This window comes from Pongo abelii, chromosome 11 (genome assembly GCF_028885655.2).
Source record: "Pongo abelii isolate AG06213 chromosome 11, NHGRI_mPonAbe1-v2.0_pri, whole genome shotgun sequence".
NCBI lineage: Eukaryota > Metazoa > Chordata > Mammalia > Primates > Hominidae > Pongo > Pongo abelii.
Window position 1 is genome coordinate 99,732,132 of NC_071996.2, and position 17,683 is coordinate 99,749,814.

At 38.9% G+C, this 17,683-nt stretch overlaps 1 protein-coding gene across 30 annotated transcripts in view; it reads left to right on the top strand.

The window, feature by feature from the left end:
• CCDC150 (coiled-coil domain containing 150) overlaps window positions 1–12,747 on the top strand; it is a 94,296-nt gene extending 81,549 nt beyond the window's left edge. For 17 of the 30 annotated variants that reach the window (XM_024243873.2, XM_024243874.2, XM_054549614.1 and 14 more), the window contains 9 exons: window positions 151–244; window positions 1,070–1,239; window positions 5,504–5,630; window positions 9,144–9,338; window positions 9,743–9,811; window positions 9,907–10,068; window positions 10,812–10,898; window positions 11,982–12,101; window positions 12,395–12,747. In XM_024243873.2, coding sequence (XP_024099641.2) covers window positions 151–244; window positions 1,070–1,239; window positions 5,504–5,630; window positions 9,144–9,338; window positions 9,743–9,811; window positions 9,907–10,068; window positions 10,812–10,898; window positions 11,982–12,101; window positions 12,395–12,511 — 1,141 coding nt within the window. In that variant the 3' untranslated portion in view covers window positions 12,512–12,747. Of the gene's footprint in view, window positions 1–150; window positions 245–1,069; window positions 1,240–5,503; window positions 5,631–9,143; window positions 9,377–9,742; window positions 9,812–9,906; window positions 10,069–10,811; window positions 10,899–11,981; window positions 12,102–12,394 lie in introns of those variants that run through there. The other 13 variants (XM_024243875.2, XM_063712935.1, XM_063712934.1 and 10 more) reach the window with 3 other exon arrangements.
• The last annotated feature ends 4,936 nt before the right edge of the window (window positions 12,748–17,683 follow it).

Here is a 17,683-nt window from a genome sequence, read left to right on the forward strand (position 1 = left end):
TGTATTTTTTTACTAGTGATATTTACTAGTGATATATAAGTATGATGCTATTTGAGCTTCTTAGAAGAAAAGTGTTCTGTAACTCCCAAATGGTATCATTCCTACATAATTCTTTTCTGTAGTCACTCTTTTTGTGCTTTTCATTTTTAGGGATCTCAATCAACAGAGGGTGCAGAAGCTGGAAGCTGAAGTGGACCAGTGGCAGGCCAGGATGCTTGTCATGGAGGACCAGCACAACAGTGAGGTTGGGGCCAGGCTTTAAAAAATGATAACATAGATATTTTTAGTTTTATTGGGATATTACTGTTTTTGGGGAAATGAAGTGAAACTATCAGGTAAATGTTTCTTTCAGTCAAGTCTGAGTTTTGGACAGTGACATATCTACAAATGGGAAATTGACCTGTCTTACAATGAGTCACTTATTGGCAAACCAGTACCACAATAATGACTAATCTCTTTGTCTTATATGGTCTACATTTTTATTCATTTATTAACACACAAAAAATTTCAGAAGTTAATAGGCTTAGAAAATATAGTCTGTCAGAAACAGCTGGAGTGATCCCACTATTAATAAGGAGTCATCTACACATACATGTGCTCACAGGTATATATGTAGTTACACGCATACATATCTGTATGCACATATATAAAATACACATGGATATTTCATAAAGTTTTTTTTCTGTAAGAATCTATAAGGAACAGTGGACAGGTTTTTTTCTTCAAGGGAGTGAGACCAGAAGGTCATAGGACCAGGAAGGGGAATTTAGTTTAAAATTTAAAAAATTAGGATAAATTAAGCTGGGTCTGTTTTCCAAAGCTCTCTGGTGACCAGTGGAGCATGCCCTTCTCATTGCCTTCTAAGTGTTTCCTGAGCAATGTCTCTAATGAGTTCTCATTCATATATATATATATATATTCCAGGCACCTGGAATCTTTGCTTCTGGTTCCAACTAATTATTGTTTCAGTGGCACTTGACGATAGAATGTGAGGAGTGATTACACAGTGTTATGGACTTCTTGCATCTGTCCGTTACAGTGGAATTGAAAACATGCTTCTCTCTTTCAGATTGAATCTCTACAAAAAGCTCTAGATGTAGCTAGAGAAGACAACAGGAAACTTGCTATGAGTCTGGAGCAAGCTCTCCAGACAAATTATCATCTGCAAACAAAGCTAGATCACATTCAAGAGCAATTGGAAAGCAAAGAACTTGAGCGACAGAATTTGGAAACCTTCAAGTAAGAGCATTATAGTCACAGTAAAATTAGGGAAGCACCTCTGGAGGAGTAAGTCACATTCACATAAATGGCTCATTCACATAAATCAGTTAAACTCTTTTCTCCTGCTTTGCCCTAGTACTTCCAGCAGAGCCATGTTAAGAACCAGGCATAGCTGAGCACCAGCAGGTAATAGCTGGCTAGAGCATGATCATTTGACTCTCCTTCTCAGCTCTTCCTTCATCTACTATCTAGCTGCTGCTTTACTCAAAAGTTAAATCAAAACTTAAAGAATATTGATTGGAAGGGACATTCTCATGTTTCTATGAAGGCTTTTCTATTAACAGCTTATATGTCCTTTAAAGGCAGATTTAGACAAGGAAAAACATCAGCCTGGGTGGAATGACTCTATCTAAGCAGATGTTAAGCCATTAAATGTTTTCAGTTCTGACCTGAGATTACTTAGATCAGACCTATCCAGTTCAGGTCAAATGACTAAAGTTTTGCCTTAAATTATACCTAGGTAAATATTTAGGTAATAATAGCATCCCATGAAAATTTATACTTAAGGGAAATGCAGTGTGCACGTAGATCTTTATTCCTTTTTATTTATTTATTTATCTGAGACTTGGTCTTGCCCTGTTGCCCAGGCTGGAGTTCAGTGGTGTGATCGTGGCTCACTGCCGCCTCTACTTCCTGGACTCATGCAGTTCTCCCACCTGAGCCTCCTGAGTAGTTGGAACTACAAGCATGCATCACCATACCTGGCTAATTTTTTTTTTTTTTTTGGTAAGAGATAGGGTTTCTCCATGTTGCCCGGGCTGGTCTCAAACTCCTGGGCTCAAACAATCCACCTGCCTTGGCCTCCCAAAATGCTGGGATTACAGGCATGAGCCACTGTTCTCAGCGTAGATATTTATTATTTTCAATTAGTGAGCATGTTGATACAGGAAAGAGGTACAAGCTAAAGCAGAGATGGTATTTTCCAGATATATGATCTCTGCAAATTTTATATTCAGCTGAAATGTTACTGCCTTAAGACTGTTCCATATTGTGTTTATGTAGTCGTTGGCAGCATCATTTAAAACTGCAATGTCAGTTTAGGTAATTATGATTTAGAGGGCTTGTAATTGTTTCAAAGCCTGAAAATTATTTAGGTGACTGTAAAATGTAGTCCTTGCCACTGCTGCTTAAACAAACAAAACCAAAGGAAAAAAAAAGTGGTTAGGTCATTTACAGGAAAAGGATGAGGTGAGAGTTAGAGGTCTCCTTGCAACATTTGCTTCAGGATTTACCCTTGTGCCACTGCTTATGATAATGGTTTGTATTTTCATCAAAGGTGAATCAACCTTCTTTACTTGAGATCTTTGAACCTCCTGAAATCATATGCAGAACTGTATTTATCAGTGCACATGGTTAGGAAGACAGAGCAGGTTTTGGAGAACTTGTTGGGTTTCAGGTACAGTTACTTAATTTAGACTTAGAAATGCAGGCTTAGTTCTAAGAAGAGGCTACTAGTTGGAATTCATCTCCATAAAGATAAAAGCTAAACGCCAGGCGCGGTGGCTCACACCTGTAATCCCAGTACTTTGGGAGGCCAAGGTGGGCGGATCACGAGGTCAGGAGATCGAGACCATCCTGGCCAACATGGTGAAACCCCATTTCTACTAAAAATACAAACCTGGGTGTGGTGGTGTGTGACTGTATTCCCAGCTACTCAGGAGGCTAAGGCAGGAGAATCACTTGAACCTGGGAGGCAGAGGTTGCAGTAAGCCGAGATTACGCCACTACACTCCAGCCTCGGTGACAGAGCGAGACTCCATCTCAAAAAAATAAAAAGATAAACGCTAAAGCTTTGGTGTGGGTTAGACTGCCATGGGAAAAGTATAGAGAGAGAACCAACATCAGAACTTGGAGATGTGCTGCATTTCAGGTAGAAGGCGAACAGAGGCCAGAGAAGGATCCAGAGAAGGAGCATTTAGTGGAGGTAAGGAAAGAGTTGGTAGAATGTAGTATCACCAGAGTCAAACACAAGTGAGTCAGATGCTGCAGAGTCAAAGAGACCAGAGAGGAAGCCACTGGGTTTTGCAACAGGTATCTACCAATCATCCTCCAGATGGCCAGTTTCTGTAGATATAGAAGATCACAAAGAGTAAGTGATTGATGAGGAAGGGCAGGCAAAGAGGACAATGGTGAAGATAAAGAAGATCAGATAGCAGCTCAAGAGCATAACATGAAGAAAAGTTATTCTGCTGCTGCCTGTTTTTAGAATGCGAGGAGCTGGACTATGATTAAAGATTATGGGAAAGAACTCAGTCGAACTGGAGAAAAACAAGAGACAGTATAAGCGGAAGGGTTATCTTTAAAGATAAGGTTGGACATTTCTTCCTTTGGGACTAGAGGGAAGCAGACGCTGGTTGAGTCTTCAGAAGACTGTTAAGGAGGCTGATTGGTAGATGGTCTGCGATTTTCCTTAGAAGAAAAAAGAGCAAGATGAATACATTCTAGAGATCTGCTATATAACATAGGGCTATAATGAACAACACTATATTGTATGCTTAAAATTTGTTAAGAGGGTAGATCTCATGTTAAATGTTCTTACCTCAGTAAAAAGAAGAAGAAAGTAAGAGTTGAAGTGCTATGTAGGGGCTGAGGGTAGAGGTAGAGACTTGAGAGAAATTTTAAAATTAAAAATTAAAGTTAATAAAAAATTTAATTTAAAAATCCAAAATTTAGAATTTGAATTTTTAGAGCTAGATGATGATGATGATGACAGTAGCTAACATTTGTTACATGCTCATAATATGTTGGGTAATATGCTAAGGACTTCACATGCATTATTTCCTTTAGTACAAACTATTACCCTATGATGGTGGTTACTGTTATTATTCCCATTTTGAAGATAAGGGAACAAGCAGGGGAAGGTGGTGTACCATACTCAAGGTCAGACATCATCTTACTAGAGCTGGGATTAGATCCAGGCAGCAGCAGGCTGACTCCAAAACTTATAGTCTTAATCATTTTGATATAATCACAATAAATTTAAAGGCAATTTAGAAAGTTAAAATCAAAATACAGCACTGTAAAAATGATAGTTTTCTCTTTCTGTATCTCCATGAATTTTTTGCTCATTTTTCAGATTGAGGTGGGTATGGGGAGGAGTGTGGGAATATAAGAAATAACCATAATTATATCCAATGACTTCAGGATCTCCATCCCTTTATGCTGTGCCTTGAGGACAGCTGTCAGCAACTTTTTAGATGTGATGTACCAAAGTATATTGATACATTCCTGCCTGGGGTACTGGAGGGACAGTTGCAGTTACCACCTGCAAGTCTCATGTATAGACCAAGCCACTGAATGCTGCCAAGTGGAGAAACTGAATCCATTAGTAGATGTGCTTTTAGAGATACATGGAGAACATGGATATATTATACAAATAAGAGCAAGAGATGGTCAGGAGGAGAGAGAGGGAAAATGAAGATGATTTCATGGCAGGGCAGGCTCCTCCTATCCTTTGAGAAAGAACCAATAACTCGAGCAATCATACAGTAAGTCATTATCAGCTAGCTCAGAGAATGTTAAAGCTGGAATAAGCCTAGTAATTGTTTAAATCCATTTAGTCCTTTTTGGAGTCACTTATCCTTTTAAAAGTCAGAAGCTATGGACTCAGCTACACTCCCTCACACACACACATTTTGCATATTATTTCAGAGAATTCCAGCATCCTCAGAAGATTAATCATGGGTCTTGACCAAGGAGTTCAAGTGAGGAATGCTGATCTAATTTAAGGCTCTCAGTTTAAAGATAAGGAAACAATATTATTACAAGTTAAAACTTAAGTAGTAAATAGCTGCTAGCAAAAAGACACCATCTTACTAGAGGTGAGATTACAATCCAGGCAGCAGCAGGCTGACTCCAAAACCCATAGTCTTGATCACTTTGCTATAATAATGGTTTTGTTTGAAAAGACGCAAGAGAAAAGACAAAAGCAAATATCTCTTAAAGTGTTTATTCTTCCTCCAATATTTTTCTTCGATGTGAGTTTTTTACTCGTTTGGTTGGATCTCTTTATGTAGAATTAATGTTTTTTAATGCTACAGATAAATTCACTTCTTTTTTCTTCTGTTAATGAGCTCCAAATTAGTGAGGTTCACCAGGCTACGATAGGCTGCTTGTTTATAAATCATACACCTTTTGGAGAGTTGCACACTCCCCTCCAAAACTTTCTTACCTCCTAAAGTGATTTCTAAAGGGGACTTACCACCTCTCTTCTTCAAAACAGAGACCGGATGACTGAAGAGTCCAAAGTGGAAGCAGAATTGCATGCTGAACGCATAGAAGCTCTAAGAAAGCAGTTTCAAACCGAGAGAGAAACTGCAAAGAAAGTGGCACAACGGGAAGTGGCTGAGGTATAGAGTCATGAGAAAGGTTTCTCTTTTGGTGAATGCCTCTTAGGATAAGCAGCTCAAGGATTTCAGAGAATGGCTACAGTTGTTCTTTGACTCCTCTCGTCCCCCTTTGATCAGCAGGCCAGATGTAATTAAGACCTCTCTGTAAAGCAACACACAAGAAAAAAGTTTCTGACATAATTCTCTGCCCAACAAAGTTGTGCCTTGATGGGAGATTTTCCATCAGAGAGTGATAAGCAAGAGGGATAGAGGAATAAGGAGACTGCCATTTGATAGACAGAAGAGAAATCATCTGTCTTCTCAGTTCACTTAACTGGCATCTATTCTGCATCTACCATTTCCTGAGAGGCACAGAGAAAACAGTAGAAGATATGGTCCATGCCCTATTGTGTGCCAAATGACCCTTGTTTGGGATCTCCACTCTGGACATGAGACATATAGGGAAAACATCAGAGAACTTTCTTGGGTAGCAGAGGCTGTGTACAACTTTGAAGGAATTCAAAGTAAGAGAAAGTTTATTTTAGGCCATTTGGTTGATAGAAGAAGGGAAACTTAATGAGAGTACAGGATTGAGACTAGCAGAAATGGCAGGGCTGGACACCTTACGAAACAGCACAGGCCAAGCTTACAAAAATGAACAGGACATGTGAGCAGATGAAAAGTAGCCTCTCTTGATTAGAGCAGAGACTTTGGAAAATGTTAGAGAGAGAGTGTTAGCTTAAATGGGACCACCTGATAGATGGCCTTAGTTATAGAAATGTTGGATGTGAACTCTTAGGTAGAAACGGAGCACTATGGGTTTCTGAGCAGGGGTGGTATGATAGAAGCATAAGTTTAGGAAGGTGAATGTAACAGCAGAGGACAGTAGAGGATAATGAAGAGAAACTGGAGGCATGGAGGCTTGAGAAAACTATAACAGTTAATTTGAGTATTAGATGATTAGGGCCAAGCAAAGTAGTTCAGTTGAAAATAGAAAACAATTAAGTTAGAAAGCCCATTTTAATAGAAAAATCATCAAACAGGCCAGGCGAGGTGGCTCATGCTTGTAATCCCAGCACTTTGGGAGGCTGAGGCAGGTGGATCACCTGAGGTCAGAAGTTTGAGACCAGCCTGGCCAACATGGTGAAACTCCATCTCCACTAAAAATACAAAAACTAGCTGGGCGTGGTGGCGGGCACCTGTAATCCCAGCTATTCAGGTGGCTGAGGCACAAAAATCACTTGAACCCAGGAGGTGGAGCTTGCAGTGAGCTGAGACAGCGCCACTGCACTCCAGCCTGGGCGACAGAGTAAGACTCCGTCTCAAAAAAAAAAAAAAAGAAAGAAAAAAATTATCAAACAGACATTAAATGTTGTATCCTGGAGAGGGAGGGATTAAAATGATTCCTTAGTTGGCATAGCTGGTCTGTGTTTCACCAAATTTGTTACATTTAGTAGTTGGAATTGACAGACCATTCACAGAATCAAACTCAAATAATGGTATATAAATATAAAACAATTTTGTGAATTGTAAAGCACTATATAAATACAAATGTTATAAAAAGCAAATTCTGCTTTTTATAGAAGAGTTAGGGAACATAAAGGTGTGCTAAATGTAGAAATGTACCTTTAGTCGGAGATCATTGTTAAGAATACTTACAGCCGGGCGCAGTGGCTCACACCTGTAATCCCAGCACTTTGGGAGGCTGAGGTGGGGGGTGGATCACGAGGTCAGGAGATAGAGACCATCCTGGCTAACATGGTGAAACCCTGTCTCTACTAAAAATACAAAAAATTAGCCGGGCGTGGTGGTGGGTGCCTGTAATCCCAGCTGCTCGGGAGGCTGAGGCAGGAGAGTGGCATGAACCCGGGAGGTGGAGCTTGCAGTGAGCTGAGATCACGCCACTGCACCCTAGCCTGGGCTACAGAGCACGACTCTGTCTCAAAAAAAAAAAAAAAAAAAAAAAAAGAATACTTACAAAATGAAATCCTTTGAAGAAGGATCAGTGACAGTGGAGAACAGTGAGAGTGACAGCAGTGAGAAGTTGGCAGCAGCAATGGGCTCAGGGAGCACTGCCTGAGTCCCAGCCCTGCCTCTTACTAGCTGCGTGTTAATTTACTGTCTAAGTAAGTGACTTAATTTCTGAGTTTCAGTTTCCTCAGTCATAAAATGGAAACCATCACAACTACTTTTTCAAGTTTGTCTTGAGAAATAAATTGGAAAGCATTTGTAAAGTAATTATTGCAGTGCCTGAACATAATAATCGGTACAAAATAAATGATAGTTGTTAGTGCTTATACAGTTTTAGAAAGGCTGTGATTGAGGTAACTGGAATATCTAACAGGAAGTTAGTTGGGTAGTAATAAAAGACTGTAGTGTAAAGTTAGGATCTAAAAGAAGTAACTAGTATAGAGAGAAAAGGTACAGATATGCTTGACTTCACTCTTTGCTATGTTAAATGCTACTATCCATAGAGAATACCACCTTCCTGTCTTCTCCCTTCTCAACTACCTCCTCTTCCTAAAGTTTTCAAGAAGCAATGGTTTAGGGCATATTAGAAGGCGTGAACTCTAAAATTATTTAAGTAACTACTATGCAGTTTTTTTTCACGAGAGAAGTTTGTTAAAATCCTTAAGAACAAAAAGCAAAATTATAAAAATATATGCCATGGCAGTCAATACCTGACAGATATTTATATAAACTGCCATATAATTCATTTTCATTTCTTCAGACGTGAGGTTGCAAGTGACAGACAAGAGCTTATAGCATGATAATCACAGAGTAATTCAACTTCTCAACTTCTCAACTACCTCCTCTTCCTAAAGTTTTCAAGAAGCAATAGTTTAAGGGCATATTAGAAGGCGTGAACTCTGTAAAATTATTTAAGTAACTACTATGCAGTTTTTTTCACAAGAGAAGTTTATTAAAATCCTGAAGAACAAAAAGCAAAATTATAAAAATATATGCCATGGCAGTCAATACCTGACAGATATTTATATAAACTGCCATATAATTCATTTTCATTTCTTCAGACGTGAGGTTGCAAGTGACAGAGAAGAGCTTATAGCATGATAATCACAGAGTAATTGTGTGTGCCAGACTCTACTTCTTTCTCTATATGATCTTATTTAATTTAATTGTTATTTGTATTCTATGAAGTAGGCTATACACACACTGTTCAGATGATGAACCTGAGGCTTAAGGTAGTTAATTGGCCCCAGATCACTCAGCTAGTAAGTGCTGAAGCTGATATTTGGACAGAGGCCTGACTCCAAAGTCATGCTCTTAAAATGCAAATGATGAATATACCTTTACATTCTTTATTCCAAGCAAGATTTTGTTCTTTAGTGATAAAAATTATGAAAACCACTTGGTCTATTGCTCCATAAATCTGCTTAATCAGACATTATTATTGCCTCACTAACTCTCCTTTTTAAAAGAAGATCCAAAGATAACAAAATATAAGGACAAAACTAAGTAAGCTTCTCTTAATGGAAAGTAAAAATGTTTCAATTTTCTCCCTTGTGTTTTAAGCTGAAGAAAGCCCTTGATGAAGCTAACTTCAGATCAGTGGAAGTGTCCCGGACCAACCGAGAGCTGCGACAGAAACTTGCAGAGCTAGAAAAAATACTAGAAAGTAACAAGGAGAAAATAAAGAATCAAAAGACCCAAATTAAGCTCCACTTGTCAGCTAAGGCGAATAATGCTCAGAATATAGAAAGGATGAAGGTTGTATGAGAAACCTCTTCTCACTTCCTGGATACCCTGTGAGGATGTAGTCAGTCAATGATGTCTGGGGAAGACAGGTTTTAGAACCATACCAGCCCCATGTATTCTCTGGGAATTATAGCCAGTTGTCTTTGGGGAGACTTTTTCAGTGGAGACGCTGCTGTGTAAATGTTTGATTTCTCATTTGCTGCCAGTGTCACATTCTGGCTCCCCATCTGTCTCTTCCGTGTTGATTGTACTGGACTTTACTCTTTTGGGATCAGTGGGCTAGATGGGAAAGAAAGCTCAGCAGGAACTGGTAACTTTGGTCTCATATTGGATTCTTTCTGTCATCCTATAGGCAAAAAGAGCAAGCCAGTTTTTCCACTGATCATCTTTTTATGTTATTTTCCAATTACTTTTAGCAAATAGAAAAAGAATTGAAGCAAATGGAGCTAATTAAGGATCAATATCAGAAAAAAAACTATGAACAGGTAGATGATTTCCATACACTCTGTGTCTACCTTTCATGCAAAATCTCAAACTTGGAGGGTGTTCACCAAATGTGTCTGTCTTTGTATCCTTCCAGTCTTTGAGTATCCAGAGATTTGTGTGTGAAATGACTAACCTGCAGAAAGAGATGCAGATGTTGGCCAAGAGCCAATATGATGCCTCAGTGCGGAATAAACAGCAAGAGCTGCACCTAGAAGCAGAGCGGAAAATAAGGCTGGAGCTAGAGAATCGGTGCCAGGTAAAAGGTTTCCTAAGATTCATCTTAAAGATGGTCAGCAAATGACATGTGCCAAAGCCCAGCAGTATTGCACCTAGACTTTCTAGAGTCTACAGAAGACAACACACATTTACAAATTGTTTATCTTAGCTAAGTCCTTAGAATAATAGTATCTAGGAAGAAGGCTGTAGTTTGAATATGGCAAATGTTCTCCATTTTCAGTTTAATAAAAGTAATGTCAATTTTTAAAGAACATCTAGAGCTTACATATGCAAAGTATCAGTTACTAAGTAAGACTTCTGAACTGAATTTCATAGCCTTTCAGGAACTTTGTACATCTCGTTTCTTCTCTTAGCACAGGTACACCTGTTGCTGTTACAGGACTCTTAGGTATTCCTAAATGAATAAAAAGCATAACGTCTTATCACTGAAAAGGGACTTCAAGAGATCACTGAGCTCTTGTCTTTCAGTAGGGTTTGTCATGAGAAGTATCTCTCCAGTTCTGAAAAGAGATATTAATCACTTTCCTCAACAAACTCCATAAATAAAAAATCAAAGTCTGTAATCATATGCACATATGTAGATATGTAGACTATAGGTTAAGCTGAAAATAACAGTTTTTATCTCATATGTCAGTAGCACCTGAAGTTAGAAGGCACTCCATCCTATTTTCATATTTAGTTGCCCATTTATTATAACAGTGAAGCATTTGGCTTCTTATGGTGTGTTGGAAGTTTATAAAAATCTTTGTATCACATTTTCAGGAATTGGAAGAAACTATCAGACACCTGAAGAAATGTAAAGAGGCAACAGAGAATAAGCTGAAAGAAGCCAGTGTGGAATCAGAACAGGTGAGCCAGACCCACGGACATAAAGACTTAGACGTTTCCTTCAACACAACAACCCTGAAGCAACCCAAGTCAATGTGAAATCCTTCATTAACATAGTTGTCAGGAATGCAACAGGGAAGAACGAGTAACTTCCTAAGTGTGGTCTCTATTGTAGAGAAGAAGTGATTTTTAGATTAAGAGTCTGTGTCCAGATGACAGATGATATATAACAGAATGCTAAAATATTAAACCTGAAGTCCAAATCTCCCTACTAAATATAAGGAAAGACCAGCATATGTGTGGATTTTAATGCATTATTATTTGACATGACCCTACTGAAAGTGGATGCTCTTTGTTCAATCAATCAAAAACTAAAAAAGTAAAGTAGACCCTATTTAACTAATTTGTGAATTTGCTTTCTCTAAACTTAAATTAGCCTTTTGGGGGGTATTTCAAATCATACTTTTTTTTTTTTTTTTTTTTTTTTTTTTTTCCGAGACAAGGTCTCACTCTGTCACCAGGCTGGAGTGCGTGGCATAATCTTGGCTCACTGCAACCTCCGCCTCCCAGGCTCAAATGATCCTCCCAAGTAGCCAAGTAGCTGGGCATGGTGCACCACCATGCCCAGCTAATTTTTGGTAGAGATGAGGTTCCACTATGTTGCCAGGCTGGTCTCAAACTCCCGGACTCAAGTGATCCACCAGCCTTGGCCTCCCAAAGTGCTGTGATTCCAGGTGTGAACCACCACACCTGGCCCATGAACTACTACATTCTTAAGAGTCTTTCATATATTTTTTTCATTTTCAAAGCCATCTTATACCTTCATTCTTAATTTTCTCCTGGGTCCTCTCTTCCATTACTTCACATCCAGGAAACATTAACAGATGCATGAAAAGCAGCAAGTCTGCATGCATTCTTTAACCCCTCACTCAGAAATTACTCTCATGTATAGGATGTTAAGTATAATATGCAAATAGGTTGCGAAGAACAAGCAGTCAGAATTTGGGTCTTTTAATTTCTAAGTAAAAAATCCTTGCAACTAATACACAAAAAAACTTGTAACTCTTTCTTTGTGTCTTTTAATGGTGATATTTATATGTTCAGATAACAGCTAATCTGGAAGAAGCTCATCGCTGGTTTAAGCACAGGTTTGATGGTCTACAACTTGAGCTGACAAAAAACCGGTTGCAGAGGCCTTCTGGGGAAGACAGGTGGCAGGAAAAGGTAAGATTAAGACATGGATGTCTTCAGCAATCTTCTGCTTGTTGCTTCTCAGATTTCTAATTACTGCAGTTCTCTCATCATCTCGATACTCTCTCTTTTAATCTTTAGTTTCTTTAGACTAATGCTAGGAAACCAATTAATTTCTTTTTCTTACAAAGTTTCACCTGTCACAAACTTTTTAGATTAGAATCACTTGTCTTCATGAATACATGACATGTGTAGAGGCAAAACAGGTGCAGATTGCTGCAGTTTGCTCTGAACAGTCAGTGTTAGGTGTGTTTTCTTTCCAACAGGACCAAGATGTAAAACATGATGTCATGTCCAACCAATCTGTTCTGCATCGATGGGAGAAAAAACAGAATCTTAGGCCCATGCCCAAGAAGTATCATTCTGAGGTACAGAGGAAGTGATGTCCTTGACAAGGGAGCTTCTTTATGTATAGCTACACTCCATAATTCCAAGAGCCCAGCAGCCAGGGCTGGCCTGTTTCTAGAGTCATAAGAACATGAAGTCTTTGATGTGGGCTGAAGATTTTGGACCTGAGTTTATCACTTTATGAACTCTTATATCAGTACAAAACTACCCCTTTTTTTGTCCCTTTTCGCATTTTCCACCCAATAAATTTATGTTAATTTGTTGTATGATAGGACATGGTGTTGCATAATTCTTGTCTGTTTTTCTAATAAGTATATTTTATGAAAAAGCTTTTAGCAAGGTTCTAAATGATATTGCTACTAAACGATATGTTTTGTTTCAATGAAATGTCCCACTCTAACATGCAGTAGATAATCCCTGGTAATAGAATTGTGTGAAAAATGGTAAAGACTCCTCTACTGTCTTGTAAACTTACACGCTTCTATGTTGGGTAATTACCAGCATATCTTTTAAAAGACTAATATCTCTATTCTCAAATAAGGCATTTCAGAGATTATATTTACAGCTTCCTTGGTCATTAAAAAAGTTATAGAATGCAGCAGTCTGTTCTTCTCAGGGAGAGTATGCCTGACCAACATAGCTCTTCCTTACTATAGTTAAGCAATAAGCTTATCTTTGTCTTTTTATTTCAGATGTTGAGTGGTGGATTAGGTAATCCAGATTTAACACATGTAAATGGCTGGCATAAGACCTGACTTAATTAATACTCAAGTAATCATAGCTGCTGCTGATATTATCAGGACCTAAATCAAGTAAGCAATCACGAAATTGGAAATAATATCAAATATAAGATTGTCAAAGGTTGATGAGCCTACTACTCAATATCTGATAGAAAAAAACAAAGCTGAATTTATCGCTTACTATATAGCAAGGGAGAAGTGTTGTTCAGGCATAGTCCTCCTTGAGCAGAGCAGACTGTTAATCTCATGTAGGTTTTTTGGGAATGTGAAATTCATATTGATACCTATAGAACTGTAGTTACTGGAGTGAGGCTATTGTTCATTGATTCACATTCAGAAGCATGTTAATTGGAGTGGGTCCATTTCTGTTTGTTTGACTTTAGGAATAAAGGACTCTTGCTAGTTTTCAGGCTTGTAAAAGCATGTACAAAAAAGCAAGTTGGCCGGGTGAGGTGGCTCATGCCTGTAATCCCAGCACTTTGGGAGGCCAAGGCAGGCAGATCACTTGAGGCCAGGAGTTCGAGATCAGCCTGGCCAACATGGGGAAACCCTATCTCTATCAAAAATACAAAAGTTAGCTGGGTGTGGTGGTGCACACCTGTAGTCCCAGCTACCTGGGAGGCTGAGGCACAAGAATCGCTTGAACCCAGGAGGTGGAGGTGGTAGTGAGCCAAGATCATGCCACTGCAGTCCAGCCTGGGCAACAGAGTGAAACTGTCTCAAAAAAAAAAAAAAGAAAAAAAAAGAAAATTGTCACTGAGCTAATGGACAAGTTAAAAACTGGTAAAAACTGTTAGTTAAAAACTAGCCGCTTGTTCTTGTGGCTTCCAAACAATCAATCTCAATCTGTTTTTGGGGGGATGTAAACATTTTATTCTTTGTGCCCCCTTTTGGTCCTCTATCATATGTTAGGACAGTGGCTCTGTAGAAGCATTTGAGACTGAACAATAGACATCAAATATTTTGTTAACCCAGGTACAATATGAAGTATTAGCACTGGTGCACACACCTCTCTGGTTGGGAAAAGAAAATAATTCATGGCTATTTTATTACCTATAACTACTTTGGTTGTGTGGTTTGAATGTGTCTCCTCCAAAATTCATGTTGAAACTTAATTCTTACTGTGGTAGTATTAAGTGGGGGGCCTTTAGGGCCTCTAGGGAAATGGTATTAAGTGGGGGGCCTTTGGGGCTCTGCCCTGATGAATGGAGTAGTGCCTCATTAAAGGGCTGGAGGGAACTAGCTTGGGCCATTTTGGCCTTCTGCCAGAAGATTATAAGTGAGGACACAGCATTCAGCCCCTCTGGAGGAAACAGCAACAAGGTGCCATCTTAGAAACAGGGAACGGGGTCTTCACTTGACATAAAATCTGCAAGCACCTTGATCTTGGACTTCCCAGCCTCCCAAACTGTAAGAAGTAAATGTCTGTTCTTTATAAATTATTCAGTCTCAACTGTTTTGTTATAGCAGCAGAAACAGACTAAGAAGACGCCTGGTTATGAAAAATTTAAGTTGTTTGCTGTGTCTCCAAGGGTTGGGCTGTGTTATTTACTGGGTCAGCTAAAGTGAAAGAACACATTTTTTATGGTCTCCTCAAGTTGTCAAACTCCTATGGGATAGGTCACTATCCATAGGAGTTGATATGGTTTGGCTCTGTGTCCCCACCCGAATCTCATGTTGAATTGTAATTCCCAGTGTTGGAGGAGGAGGGGCCTGGTGGAAGGTGATTGGATTATGGGGGCAATTTTCCCCCTTGCTGTTCTTGTGATAGTGAGTGACTTCTCACAAGATCTGGTTGTTTAAAAGTGTGTAGTATCTCCCTGTTCACTTGCTCTCTCCTGCTGCCATGTGAAGATGTGCTTGCTTCCCCTTTGCCCTTCCGCCATGATTATAAGTTTCCTGAGGCCTCCCCAGCCATACCTACTGTACACCCTGTGGAACTGTGAGTCAATTAAGCCTCTTTATAAATTACCCAGTCTCAGGTAGTTCTGTATAGCAGTGTGAGAATGGACTAACACAGGAGTCTCCCCAAAAAGGGATTTATCCCTTTGGGCTCTTTATAAAGATATATAGTCAATTGAGGGTATTGGGGAATTATAACCTTAAAACAGCCTAACCAGGAGCCCCCCAGAATAATTAACCTTGGTCCAGGGTTGGCACGGAAAACCTTGGTGCTGAATTCCACAAAGGAAAAAGATCCCAGTTACTACACAAGGGAGATGATCAACCTTAATGGATTGTAAATGTATTACCGCTTATGTTGTCATGACAGTCACAGTTATATGCCAAGAATATTTATATCCTCCTTTTCCAGAACAAGGATGTTTCTCTTCACTTATGTATTGTCCTCAAAGGGTATCATTATTGATAAAGTTAATGTAACATACCTTTATGTTATTTTCAGATTGGCTATACGAGACTGGGAGAAAGACATAGTTAGATTGATGATCATTTCTAGTAAAGCTTATATTTGTTGTAAGAGGCATATGATAGCCAAATCACAACTATATAAGCTTAAACCAGTAAAGAGAGGAGTATGACCAACAGAATAACAGACAAAGGTATGTTAAGAGAATGTGACAGAAGAATCTTGTTTGGATGGTCTTAGGCCAAAGCTGCCTGTTTTATGTGGTTATCTGCTTGTTCTGAGGCTTTTGGGTTGGCAGTCAGTTTCTGCAGATCATTTGCTTCTGAGAGCCCTTCAGAGAACTTTGGAATCTCTAATGGGTATAACTTTCTGATTCTATTAAGACCTTTTCTGTTTTTCCAGAGGATTGAAGTGATATGAGCAGTAAGAGTTCATTTAAAAAGCAAAGCTTGTATAATTCAAATCATGAAAAACCATTCCAGCTTAATGTGTCCCTGTATTATTAGATAGATGTAATATCTTTGGTGGGAAACACAAACTCGAATCCTTTTTTAGCCATTTTAAGTGCTAGCTTTTTGACAAGGGAATGTTTCCACTCATCCAGAAAATAAATATACCATTATTACTATATATAACACACATAGAATCAAGTAGTTATATACAATCCATTTGGATGTACTCAGAGTCTTTTAGGGTATGGTTCTAGTTCATACCCCACCTTTATAATTTTTCCAAATTAATTTCATTACAGATGAAACATTATCTGGCCACATCCTTTGGCATGCTAAAAAAGTTTCTATCAGTGATTAATATTGTGGCAAATTTTTTCGTTCTGTGATACGTTGTTTTATAGAAGATTTTAGTAAGTGTCTATTTGAAGGTTTTTTTTTTCCCCTTATTTTAAGTTCAGGGGTACATGTGCAGAGTGTGTTTGTTACATAGGTAAACATGTGCCATGGTGGTTTGCTGCATAGATGATCCCATCACCTAGGTATTAAGCCCAGCATCCATGAGCTATTCTTCCTGATACTGTTTCTCCCCCTACTGTGCCCCCTATAGGTCCCATTGTGTGTTGTTGCCACTCATGTGTCTATGTGTTCTTACCATTCAGCTCCCACTTATAAGTGAGAACACATGGTGTTTGGTTTTCTGTTTCTGTGTCAGTTTGCTGAGGATAATGGCTTCCAACTTCATCCATGTCCCTGCAAAGGACATGATCTTATTCTTTTACATGGCTGCATAGTATTCCATGGTGTATATGTACCACATTTTCTTTATAGTATAGATTGGCTATACTAGATTGGGAGAAAGACATAATTAGATTGATGATCATTTCTAGTAAAGCTTATATTTGTTATAACAGGCATATGATAGCTAAATCACAACTATATAAGCTTAAACCAGTAAAGAGAGGCGTCTACTCCTCTCTTTGATGGGCATTTAGGGTTAATTCCATGTATTTGTTATTGTGAATAGTGTTGCAGTGAACATACACGTGCATGAATCTTTATAACAGAATGATTTATATTCCTTTAGGTATGTTTCCAGTAATGGGATTGCTGGGTCAAATGGTATTTCTGCCTCTAGGTCTTTAAGGAATTGCCATACTCTCTTCCACAGTGGTTGAACTATTTACATTCCCACCAACAGTGTAAATGCTTTCCTTTTTCTCCACCACCTTGCCAGCATCTGTTGGGTTTTTTTTTTTTTTTACTTTTTCATAATAGCCATTCTGACTGGCATGAGATGATATCTCATTGTGGTTTGGATTTTCATTTCTTTTTTTTTTTTTTTTTTTTTTTTTGAGACGGAGTCTCACTCTGTGGCCCAGGCTGGAATGCAGTGGCACAAACTCAGCTCACTGCAAGCTCCACCTCCCGGGTTCATGCCATTCTCCTGCCTCAGCCTCCCGAGTAGCTGGGACTATAGGCACCCGCCACCACGCCTGGCTAATTTTTTTGTATTTTTTTAGTAGAGACGGCGTTTCACTGTGTTAGCCAGGATGATCTTGATCTCCTGACCTCATGGTCTGCCCTCCTCGGCCTCCCAATTCATTTCTTTAATGATTGGTGATGTTGAGCTTTTTTTTCATATATTTG